General features: G+C 35.1%; 1 protein-coding gene across 1 annotated transcript in view; it reads left to right on the forward strand.

The window, feature by feature from the left end:
- The window catches only part of LOC126484965 (dynein intermediate chain 2, ciliary), a 271,700-nt gene that overhangs the window by 38,263 nt on the left and 219,929 nt on the right, over positions 1 to 13,508 (forward strand). The window contains exon 2 of the mRNA XM_050108567.1: positions 11,712 to 11,864. Coding sequence (XP_049964524.1) covers positions 11,712 to 11,864 — 153 coding nt within the window. The remainder of the gene's footprint in view (positions 1 to 11,711; positions 11,865 to 13,508) is intronic.

Below are 13,508 nucleotides of genomic sequence, written 5' to 3' on the forward strand. Positions count from 1 at the left end.
TGATGTGCTACAATCTACTCTCAAATTCTTGGTGGTCAGGAATGAGCTATTTCCAGTTTTCTAAGGAGTGGTTGTCCTGTGTTGTTGAAGAGGTTGTATGTTAAAGAAAATATCAAGTCAAATATCAAGTCAAATGCAAAATTATAACAAGTTTCAAATTTTAAAACACCTTATTAAGTCCATTTTTTTTAATAGTTTTCAGTGTATTTTTTGCATTCAGAGCATTTAAGAAATTTGTACCTGGTGATACTATTTGAAAGCTTGTAATGCATGAGGCATCCATTCATTGTGTTCCACAATCTCACCAAGTGGAAGAATATTCAGCAATTTATTTACTTTCTGCTCATAACTCATAATGTTACATGCATGGGTAATATCAACAGCTATGCTATTTTTGCACACAGAGAAGTCTTGTACACTATTGTACAGGTATTTGATTCATACAATTAGACAACCATGTTCTCAATTGCGCAACAGTTGTTTTTATGCAATTTAGTACTACATTCATTGCTTGGATAGGATTTTTACTTTCATTACTTATCAAGTTAGATCTTAATTATATGGTCATTTAAGGCAAAACCACTCCTTTCAAAAGCGTTTCAAGTCAAAATCGTAACATAATTTGGTAGCAAATTATGAAAAATAGCTCCTTTGACGTAAAGCTTTTTGCTGTTAGCATTAATCTCCCATTAATCACAGGAAAATCTGTTTTATACATCATACCATTGCCATGAATTTGTATGTTTCTATTTGTCACCTTCAAGTCTTCTTTCACTAACATTATGATTTGTAACATATACATGGCATAAATTGAGATAATATTAAAAATAGTGGATAAGCTTTCACAAGAAGTTTCAGGTTTCGTTTTGGCTATGATCTTCAATGTTCTCTTCTACGATATCATAACCCTATGGGTTTAGTGTTGTAGAATTGCCAGATCCAATGATGTACGCTATACCACATGTAATAAGCACTATTTTATTTGTCCGAAGCACATATATATATAGATATACCCATCTAGTTGATACACGACTTGGTTGATAGTCACCACAACCCTTTTCATATTATTTTGGCAGGTCCTCCCACACAGTACTATTCTGTCAGACAAGAAAGAGCATATTAATCCAAAATACACAGTTGTTAGGGTTTCAGAATTGGCAGATTCTCATCATTCAAAGAATTTTGTGTATTTATTTTTTCTGTGTTGACTTTGAAGTTATCTCTCTCAGAGAGAGATCTTGCTTTTCCAGTAAGATTGTGAATTTCCTCATGAGGTTTAGGCTCACTGTCTGCCCAAAACACACCACACATATCATCAGCATACATGGTAATCAGATGCTTATGATCTATAGCACTTGGTAAATCATTTATACAACATATGAGCTAAAGTAGATGTCAAAAGAGGCAAATTGTAATAATGAAAAGAGAGACCTATTTACAGTGAACAGTGCTACTTTGTGTTTCATTACATTTTGTTGTACTAGGTGCTGTACAATTTAGAATGAGACAGTTTATAAGTAATATGATGGGTACATATATATTTAATGATGTTATAGGGAAGCATTTTGTAATTAAGTAAGCCTGACATGAAACAGTTTAGAACTACATTGAATCTACAAAGCCTTTCACTTTTCTTGAAATTATTTATGTGCATCCATCAGATAAGAGTTGCATTTTCACTAGGATTTTAAAAAAGTAAATTTTTCCCTGTTTTACCGAGATCCAAAGTCATTTCATAGCCTTGAAATTCATTTTTGGCAGCCAAGAAAGCTTCATACCATATACTATGTACAATTTAATACAGAGTGAATAAATCAAAATAAATAAGAAATTAAGAAAATAAATAATTTAAGATAGAACTATGGAGAGACATCAACCTCAAATTACTGTCCAAAAATTTTAAGAAACTGCTAAAGAAATGAAAAACTTGGAAATCATCTACTACAAATCTAGGAGAATTCCAGATTGACCCTGTAGCTATATCATTTAAGAGTGAAAAAAATCATGAATGTAAAAGTTAGAAAGGGTGTGAATATTGAAACAGATCACTAACTATCCACAATAAAAATGAGATTTATCCCACGAACAAGGATTCTAAGACAAGGACATATGATTCATAAAATAGATACAGAAACTTTGAAAGTGAAGAAACAAGAATAATTGCAGGAACAGCTAAATATATACTCAGAAGACTGGGAAAGAGATTAAAACAAAGTTGGTCAAAAGAGCCCTTGAAATAACATGAATCAAAAGATACAAAAAAACACAGATGATCAAATGAAAAGTGTGAAAAAGCATTACTAGTTAGAAAACAAGCCTGGCAGAAATGGTACTCCACAAAAAGAAGTGAAGACTTTTATCAGCTTCAAACAACAAAGGTCTCAAACATCAAAAACAATTATAGCAGTCACAAGAATTTGGAAAGAAACCAGCTATCACTGATTGAAGAAGACATCCAAAAGAAAAATACTGGGAACTTCTATAAATTTAAACAAAGCCTCCAAAGATACCAACTACATACCTTGTGCTCCGAGAGTGAAGATGGGAAATTAACCCTAAACAACAAATAAAACTGTGAAATATTAGCGAAGTATTTCAATAAGTTGTTAAATTGTGAGGCACAAAAAGCAAATTTTTCAGAACAAAATTCAGGATACACTCACACAACTCAGCCAGCGTGGATGAAATCTGAAATATCATTAAATATCTGAGAAATTACAAGGCCCCCAGGGAAGATTCAGTAACTGCTGAAATATGGAAAATTGCAGGTGCGGGAACAACCAAGAAGCTACATGGGGTCTTTCCAAAAATCTGGCAAACAGAAGCTATGCTAGAAGATCAGAAAACACCATTAATTCACCCAATCCACAGGAAAGGAGATAAAACTATAATATTTTAGGAATATTTATTTGATATCAAGTCATTTACATTCAAAAGGAAATTGCCGTATGTAATTTTCTGATATCCCGAGCAATGTTTATTTAATTTAAAATTTCAACCTATTGCTTCTGTCTACATGAGTATGGCATGAGACATTTGTTGGGTTTGCTCCTGATGCTCAAACTATGCAGTTAGTAAATTAATTGGTATGATAAATGATATCAAAAGCCAGTGACAGATTGAGGTTTATACCAGTGATACATTCTCCAGTGTATCAAAGAAAAAAATCTAGCAAGAAAACTAGTATTGTTTATTAACATTTTCCACTGGAAACTTATGGAGTACTTGAGTTACAAATTAAAAAATAGCAGTGTTTTGTTATCAGAATTTCCTGAAACCTTGTTCTACTGTGGAAAAGAGTTGACTTTTTTATACAAGAAAATGTGGAAACCTCTTATGGAAAACTTTTTCTAGAACTTTTGAGAAATCAAATAATAATACACCAGGCCTGTAATTTGCTACATTTCTTTCTTGCTATTCTTGAATATTAGTTTTTGCATTACCACCCTTTCTTTAAAGAGCTAGGGAAACTTCCATTTGACAATGAACTGTTGCATAAATGTCGAGGGATTTAGTTTAATGTCAGCACAGTTCCTAACAGTGTAATCTGGGTTGCCATCTATGATTGTAGCTTTTGTGTATTTGAAATTTCTAATTGTTGCTAAAATATCCTCCTTATTAGCTAGAATAAGTCATATAATGAGACTTTGTAGGAAGAGTGATTCATGTTTATGTTATTTTGAATTAGCAGAGAGTCTCAATTTCTTGCCTTATGTCTGTTGTCAGCTAGTTGAAGATCTTTGGTCCAGAATAAAGAAACCACTCTGAACCCTAGACAAGGATGCAGACTTCCCATAAACATTATTTTTGTGTTTATTGTTATTGTTTGAATCAATGTCAATCTGAAATTATTTTTTTAAATCTACCTATTTAAAAATGGGGAAGTAAATTGTGATGTGTTAAAATATACATTCTGTTTTATATAATTTTATGGTACAAAGACTGAGAACAAGTTAACTTGCTTTCAAAATGATGAGAAATTGTTTCAGTTCCTTCCTTCTTGTCCAGTGCCCTTTATGCAGCCAATGCTGGTTTGGGACAGGTATGGCACTTCTATTTCTTGAAGAACTGACCATACCCAATTAGAGGCTATTATTAAGATGGGGCTGCCACCCCCAAAGACATTTTAAAGACAATGCTAGCTCCCTCTCGGAGAAATCCACATGTCCCTTCTGTCTGTGTGAACTGTAATCACTTTGTCAAATGTTATATTGTATTACAAAATGTTTGTGCATCATGTGTCTATGGTTGTCTATGGTGGGATGTGTGAACCAGCCCAAGATTTGGCTAGGTGGATGTGGAAAACTGCCTAAAATTCATGTCCAGTTTGGCCGACTCACCGGTCCCTGTTGTTAATCATTGAATTAGATTCAAATGATACTTAAATGGACACACTAGCTGCAAACAGGCATTGATATACTTCATTGGGGACATGTTGAAAATGTGTGCCCTGACTGGGACTCAAACTTGGGATCTCCTGCTTACATGGCAGACGCTCTATCCATCTGAGCCACGGGTCAGGGATTTTCTCTGCCTCGTGATGACTGGGTGTTCTGTGGTGTCCTTAGGTTAGTTAGATTTCAGTAGTTCTAAGTTCTAGGGGACTGATGACCAAAGATGTTAAGTCCCATAGTGCTCAGAGCCATTTGAACCATCTGAGCCACCGAGGGCACAGAGGATAGTGCGCCTGCAGGGAGTTATCCCTTGCGTGCTCCCTGTGAGACCCACATTCCCAACATGTCCACACCACTACATTCGTAGTGCGCCTAATAGATGTTTGCCCATCATACTCAGAATTAGATTCGATTCAGGGCTGGCACATCTTCCTGTGTCCCAGAAGCAGGCACTTTAACGTGTTTGGCTATTAGGGTGGATGTGAAATCGCCATTGAACTTATGATGAAAGTTTGAAAATACTACTCAGGCTACTTCAAATTTAGTAGTCAGTTAATATAAAATAGTGCCATAAAATTCGAGTTGTATACTATGTGCGCTAAAGATTAACATTTCTTTTTATTCGTCCAAATAAAACTAGTATATTTTAATTGATTGTTAGTTAGTTATTTGTTCCATATATCAAATTGATGAGAAAAATTACAAAATTGAGTGTCATCTGAATAAGTATGGAACACTTATAAACTAAATAATTGGTGATCCCACACATAATTAAAGAATCTGTTACAGCATGAATATGTCAGCTATAGAGGAGCTGATATATTTGTGCTGTGAGAATCACCAACTGTATTGATGTTTCAGAAAATTCTCTTTTATTGTTCAGTCTCTGTTGCACATTTTTAATTAGATTACATGTTTCAATCACTCAGGACCATCTTGAGATTTAAAACCAAATAAAACTAAATATGAATCATGTAATGTTTTACAATAAGTAGAAAAATAGAATAGTACATAAATATAGAATTTACCTAACAGTTGCACCAGCAGCTCATTATGTCTACTCAGAACCACGTATCAGAGCACAGTGGTTTGCAACTGTAGTCAGTGTTTGAAACAGGTACTATAAAAACTACTTTTTTCTTTGAAAAATGCCTCCAAAATTCAGGTTTGTCTTATACTCAAAATTAATATAAAAAGTCCTGTGTTTCATTTAAAATTCCCACCAGTCTTAAAAATGGCCATATGATGTCTGTCCAAACAATTCTGGAACATTTATGATTTCACGCCAGTGGTGTGTTGGAGCAAAATGAAGTTTGCATCACTGCACACGCCTGTGTTTAATGTATAACTGCTAGAAGTTATATTGTTGTATGTCTGTCAGTTACTGTTCAGTGCTGCATTGAGTAGACTGTTGTCTCGCACATTTTGGAATTTCGAGATGGCAGAGCTAGAGGAGCAACGTGTCTGCATTACATTTTGTGTGAAACTCAAGTACACCTTTACAAAGACGCACCAAATGATTCATGAAGTCTACAGTGATGAGTACTTAAGCCGTACTCGGTGTATGGTTCACATGGTTTAAAAATGACCAGGTGGAAGTTAAAGATGACTCTTGTTTAGGACACCCTTTGACGTCTACTTACGATGCTCATGTCAGGAACGCCGACAAAATTGTGCATGCCAGTTGAAGGCTAGCTATCCAAGAGGTTGCAGAAGAATGTAACATTTCAGTTGGATCATGTCATGAGATTCTGACACAGCATCTTGGACTGCATCGTGTTGCCACCGAGATTGTCCCACGACTCATGAATCAAGACCAGAAAGACCTTCACCTTGTGATCTGTGAAGAGCTTTTCGATCACAAGAATGAGATGTTCCTTAAGAGAATTGTGACTGATACTGAGACTTATTTTTATTACTAAAGTTGAAAACCCCATTATGGGCAACAAAGATTTGTGACAATAGACAAGATAAAAGGAAATTCAGGGATGGTGCTTCACATGAACCAGCAAGAGGCTTACCAAAAATGCTTCCAGAAGTATAAATGACATTGAGAGTGGTGTATCAATTGTGGAGCAGCGTATTTTGAAGGAGACTATGCACAATAAATAAAGGTAAGCATAGAAAAAGTTTGTGAACAAAGTTTCAGAATTTTTTGAACAGACTTCATATGTCTGATGCTGTGGAAAACCTCTCTCTATCTAGCAACATTGAGTTCAACTGGCAGCAGCAGTGCACCAATTTGACAAACATGAGTAGTGTAGATTCACAAGCTTGCTAACACAGTCTCCCTCCAGCCCCGCCATCACAAACCCACAACACTGTCTAGTCTATGATGCATCATTGCAGTCTACAACATCAGCGAACTTGAATTGAAAGTGATTTGTGTTAACAGCAACAGTACAATAATTTTGTCAGTGGTTGGTTTTGTAATGAAAAAAAATAAAAGGTATCCATATGATGTGGGCTATAAGTCAAAAGTAACAGTATATGCAGAAAAACATGGAAATAGAGCTGCTGAGCAGTATTTTGACCCTCCACCAACAGAAAAAAACCATTCTTGATTGGCAGGCTAGTTAAGAAGAACTGAAAAAAATGAGGAATACTAAATGTGCAAATAGAGGACTGAATGCAAAATGGCCAAAACTAAATGATGTATTGAAATGGATTCAAGGTCATCGTCAAAATGGCATTATAATTAATACAAAAATTATTCAAATACATGGTCATAAGTTAGCACTACAGTGGAACTTAACAGACTTTAAGGATGGAGTTGGTTGGTGCTATAGGTTTATGAAGCATCATGGACTTCACACGAGAACCAAAACCAAAATATCTCAGAAAATGCCACAAGGGTATGAGGAGAAAGTATTATCTTTCCATCACTTTATTATTCAACGTAATAGCAAATATGGATAAAACTGCTCTGACATGTGATATGCCGTGTAACACAACTGTTACTGTGAAAGGTGCTAAAACTGCAGTAGAAAAACAAGTGGCCATGAAAAAATGCTCTACACTGTTGTCCTCCCATGTTGTGCTGGTGGTATTGAGCTCAATCCAGTGATCATTTTCAAGCACAAAGCAATGCAAAAACCTGAAATGCTGTCAGGTGGTGTTGTTCACGTACATGGAAATGGTGGATGGATGATGCTAGTATGAAATTATGAATTAAGAGAGTATGGGAGAGAAGGAAAGGTGCTGTATTAAAGAAGAGTTCTCTTCTTGTGCTAGATCAGTTTATTAGTCATTTGGAAAATTCTGTAAAAGAGAAACTGTGACAGAGAAATTCAGAGCTTGCTGTTATTCTGGGAGGACTTACTTCACAATTGCAACATCTTGATGTTTTGGTAAATAAACCATTCAACGTCTATATGAGAGAGAAATGGAACAAATGGACGAAGGATGAAACCGAACATGAATTCATGCTGAACAGAGCTTTAAAATGATCTATAATCAAACAAGCGTGTTGATGGATAAAACAGCTGTGGTCTAGAACTAGAGAAGACATTGTTGACAAATTTTTTCAGGAAGTCCAGAATAAGTAATGCTCCCAATAGCATTGAAGATCATATTGTATATGAAGAGGACAACGATGATGATGAAGAGACGGAGAAAGAAGAAGAAGAAGAAGAAGAAGAAGTTAGTTCAGATGACAATTTTCAGGGATTTTAAAGATCTGTTTGGTTTTATTAATTAAGAATTTTCGGTAGTCTGTATTTGCAGTCTAATAAGAAAAATGGTAAAATGTTATTTTAAAAAATTGATTAAAAATTGAGGTGCTCTTATAGTCTATAACATTTTATTGTCTGTAAAATATGGTATATGTTGGAGGTAGGGGAGAGGGGGTGGGGAATGGTATGAGATTGGTTGGGGGAGAGGAAAGGAAGCAGGGAGGGGGTGGTGTGGATGTCATGAGTTCAACAAAAAGGCTTTTGCTAAAATTACAGTCATATAATTCCGTAAAAATTCTCATTAAAATACTAATAGTGTACAACAGTGGATATGTAAGATGTCAGTGGCATAAAATAATAAAATTATAAAGTGTGCAAGGGGAATTGATAGTGGGGAAAGAAGGCAAGGGAGGAGGGAGGGAGGGATAGTGGCAGGGATGCTGTGAGTGTAGCAAGAGAGGGTCTTATATTAAAACTGTAAAACATTAATCATGTAGAAACCTTTCTGTTAAAAAACCAGAATGGATGTTTAAAACTATTAAAGGGGCTAAAATAGTATAGGTTATATAAGTATAGGGCTAGAACAATGGACGTATAAATTATGAAAGACATAAAGATCATGTAGTTACAGAAGGAGGATTATGTATAGGACCTAGAATTGCATGTAGTGTCCTTAAATAATGATTTTTTTAAAAAACAATGGAAGTATAAAACTGTTAAAAATATAAAATTTGAAAGCCTCTTCCAATTGTCCACTTCACTGAAATACACATATGACCAGCAGCTCCACTCACCGAGAAGAGACAATGGCAGCATATTGGGTCACAAACCGTCCTAGCAGTAGGCCAGTGTTAGCGGTAGGCCAGTGTGCAGATTGGCTTCCGTACATACTGCAAAACTGCACATCATACAGTACCACCATACAGAAGCAAATGCAATTAACGATAACTGTCACACCCTGTTTCCTGCAACTTTAATTGCTGTACATAGTTTCACTTTTATAATTTATACTTTTAGTGTTCTGTACTGCCAATGTTTTTAAACATTTATGATATTTAATGACACTTCATACAATTCTAGGTCGTATGCATGGTTCCACTTCTGTAATTTTACAATCTTTTTATGTCTTTCACTATTTATACATTCACTGTGCTAGCCATATACTTTTAATATTTCAATGAAAAAATTTTATATGATTTTATTTTTTACACTTTCAGAGTTTTATACTTTCAAAGTTTCACATTTTTATTACCTTATGTTACTAATTCAGCATTTGCTGATTTAGTTCCACTGTTATGATCTACTGTTTTATCCAATTTTACAGTTTACATGTGCATTCTGATTTTTCAACATATGGTTTTTTACATAATTGACTTTTTGAAATTTTAGTATAAGATCCTACTGTGTTAAATGCATAGTACCCCTGTCACTATTCCTCTCTCCTTTCTCCCTTGCATTCTTTCCCTGCTCTCTATCCCTCTCACTCCAATTTATAATTTTGTACCATTTACATTTTACATATCCATTGTTCTGCATTATTAGTATTTTAACAAGAATTTTACAGAATTACACAGTCTATAATTTTATCAAAACTCCAACAATGGAAAATCCAGGATGGAATGTAACAGTATTATGATATGGATAGTTGTTACTCATCATATGGAGGAGATGGAGGAGATGCTGAGTCGCAGACAGGCACAACAAAAAGACTGTCAGAAAATGAGCTTTTGGGCAACGATGCCTTCATTGGAGATAGAACATGCACGTTCGCACACAACACACACACACACACACACACACACACACACACACACACACACACAGTTCTCCCACACAGATGACTGCAGTCTCTGGCTGCTGAGACTCATTTTCTGACAGTCCTTTTGTTGTGCCTATCTGCAACTCAGCATCTCCGCAATATGGTGAGTAACAAGTACTCTTTTCATAGTATTTTTAGCAAAACTCCTTTTGTTAAAGTCATGACATAACCACCACCCACTCCCCCAACTTCCTTGCCTCTCCCCCTCAACCAGCATCATTCCATCCCCCTCTCCCCTCTTCTGTACCTCCAACATGTACCTATTTAAAACATTGACGACAGCTGCAGAACACAGTGCTCTGATTTGTGGTTCTGAGCAGACAATATGGATTGCTGGCACAACTATTCGGGTAAATCCTTCATTTATGTACAATACATTTTTTTGCTACTTATTGTAAAATATTAGATTATATGTATTTAGTTTTACTTTGTTTATGATCTGAAGATGATCCTGTGTGATCAGAACAAGCAATCTAATAAAAAATGTGCAACTGAGACTGTGCAGTGAATGAGAATTACCTAAAATATCTGTTATTTGCCAGACAATTTATGAGGGCGTACTGAAAAGTAATACCTCAAAATTTTTAAATTCTGTTCTCAATATCGGATGAGGTGTTACATGTCACTTGATCGATGTTTTTGCTGAACAAGTTGCAACCCTCTGCCACTAGAGGGCTCTGAATTGTAGTGTGTAATATGTCATTGTGTAACATAACTACGCCAGTGAGAAAATTGAAAATTCAGGAAACTGAAAGCACCAATTCAAAGAGTTTGTCCACACATGAGCCCCCCCCCCCCCCCCTTTCAGCATGACATTGCCAGAACACACACGAGTGCTGCAACCTCTGCAACAATCCGACACCTTGAGTTCATTGTCATTGATCATTTTCCATACCGTCCAGACTTGGTCCCATCCAATTTTTATCTGTTTCCAAAACTTAAAAAAGGCCTTTGCAGATTTCACTTTGGTAGTGTCAAAGAGGTGCAAGCTGAGGCGAGGTTGAGGCTCCGTTAACAAATTTGAACATTCTACAGTGATGGTATCAGCAAACTGGTCGCTTGTTGCTAGAAATATGTTCATCACCAAGTTGACTATGTTGAGAAATAAATGTGCAGACATGAAGAATAAAGTTTGTTTTATTTAAGAATGTGCAAGAGTTTTCACATAAAAATTTCAGAGGCATTACTTTTCACACAGCCTCATACTTTTGTTCTTTATTATACCTCTCAAATTAGATGTTTCTTGCATTCTTGAACTGACACAGGCCAGCTATTTAAGAGTTTGTCTGTGCCAATGTGTAGATGCCTGAAAGCTTGCGGAAACTGTATAATTGTTGGATTTATATTGTATAACTCGAGGATTTATATGCAATGTTTCTTTTTGTGGACAGGCGTGTGTGATTCAGCTGAGTAGCTATGCACACTTCCAAGGTGCTTTCATTCAATAGAAGTAAAGCACACCAGTTAACATCCAAGTTAATATGCTGCCAAGTAACTAGTGCTTGTCAATAGTATATATTCAATAGAGATATAACAAAAATGCACTGAAAATAAATATAGCAGCACATTATTATTGTAATTTTATTGTCCATATATGTTTAAACATTAAGATGGAATCGACAGATTAAAGACACCATAAATATAGAAGTAGCTGCATTTATTAGTAGTCACTGTTAAAAAGTTGCAAGACTTCAGTGACACAACTTAGTTATCAGTTGTACTTAAACTATCAGTTTTGAACTGCAGAGTGAGCTCTTTTCTTTTTTCCCTGATTGAGGATAATTGTTTTGTAATCACTAATTAAATGAGACTGATTTTCTACAGACACAGTCCAAACTAATAAAAGTACAATCAGGTTCAGCAATTGGAACAGCTAAACGAACAGATCAAGCTGGAGGGGCAAATGGGGACGATGGTGAATGCACACGAGTGAAACTGTGTGCCAGGCCAGATGATCAGCTGGATCTTTCTGAACAGGTAAAGTTTAAATCTAACATGCTGCAAGCTTCCATTTTGTTATACTATTAGTTTTTGATAGGCATCCCTGTTAATTTGATATTGAAGAATTTTTTAAGCAGAAGCAAGTATCAGTCATGACAAGTAAATGACAGAAGCACTTGCACTTATACAGTGTTTTGTGTTTTCTGTTTAAAACAGTGAAGTGTCTGAATCTGTTTTGCATACAGTGAACATTTCATTCCTCTGCCAGCTGAAATGTCATTGTTTGCTAACAATATATAAGGAAACTTGCAGTTTAATTTATATTGTTCCTTGAAATTTTGCACAAATTTTGGTCAGTTACTGACAACTGCCATTTCACCGGATATTTCATGGAACAATCTATGCACCAAAGAAATTTTAAATTTCATATATTTATATTTTTTCTTTATTTTTTCACTTTTATTTTTTATCACTCATTTAAATCTACAGCTGTATACTTACTCTTCAAATCACTGCACTGCCAGGGCATAAGATACCTCACTATCGCTGCTACGTACCTTTCCCCCTACCTCCTTCCTACCTTTCCACCTGTACTCTCTAGTCTTCTGTGCATTTCTGAAGCTAACTTTGTAACTAAGATCTCTAGGCAATGTGTTAGTGAAATATTTTATAGCAATAAATACTTGCAATTTTATTCACATACGTTATTTTACTGAATGGCAGCTTTCTTTCTTCAAGTTTAGTGAGTGTCTGTATTAAACTAAACTCTCAACTGAACCAAAAAATCAAGCACAAATTATAAAATTTTTTCAACTTCTGTAGGCTAACTGGATGTGACTTCTTGCATTTTGTTACAATTTTCTGGTGTTGTGACTTCACTGTGTACAACATCGTCACCCACAAAGAGCCTCAGGGAGCTTCTGTTGATATTCACTAGACCGTTTTTGGCCGATTTCATCTCTGAACGTACAGTTTAAGAGTGAATGTGATACATCACTATTTCAAAGTTTGCTGAAAAAAATATGTTTTGAAGTTCCACATGACACCTCTCCAAAACTACAATATTTTGATTTTCTACAGACCTCTCTAAAAGAGAGTGTTTGTGAAAATGTCATAACAAAAGGAAAAATTGAAAAATTGCAGTAAAAAACCAACTGTGATAGAGATCTGAATTTATTTTAAATAAATACTTTGTTCCCAATACTATCAGATATGATTAATAAATATGCACTTACGACCTTTTTTCATTTTTCTTTTTGGAAAAATAAACTACAAAAATTTGTAACTTTTTGTGAATTTCAGAATTGTTTTGAAAATATGAATAGTCACAGGATGTTAACTGTCTTGAGAAATTATAAAGTGGAAGGACTGCTAAATGTCAGCTATGACATTAATGCCAGAAATTCTTAAACTGTCAAAGTATTTGTACATAAAATGAAAGAATCTGAAATTTTTTGGCTACTTAAAAATTATTTTCATCAAAAATCCCCATCATAAATGTTCTAAAAATTTCTTGGTATGTTAGTTGGTCATTGTACTTAGGGAATGTACAGTCAGAGTGGGCAGTACTTGTCTGCACAAAATGCGAGAAATTTTTTTAGGTAGACCTAGCTCTACTCTCAAGGTCAAAAAATCATCGACTCTCAAATATTTAAATTGATCACTGATATTAAGCAAATA

This window comes from Schistocerca serialis, chromosome 6 (genome assembly GCF_023864345.2).
Source record: "Schistocerca serialis cubense isolate TAMUIC-IGC-003099 chromosome 6, iqSchSeri2.2, whole genome shotgun sequence".
Classification (NCBI taxonomy): Eukaryota; Metazoa; Arthropoda; class Insecta; order Orthoptera; family Acrididae; genus Schistocerca; species Schistocerca serialis.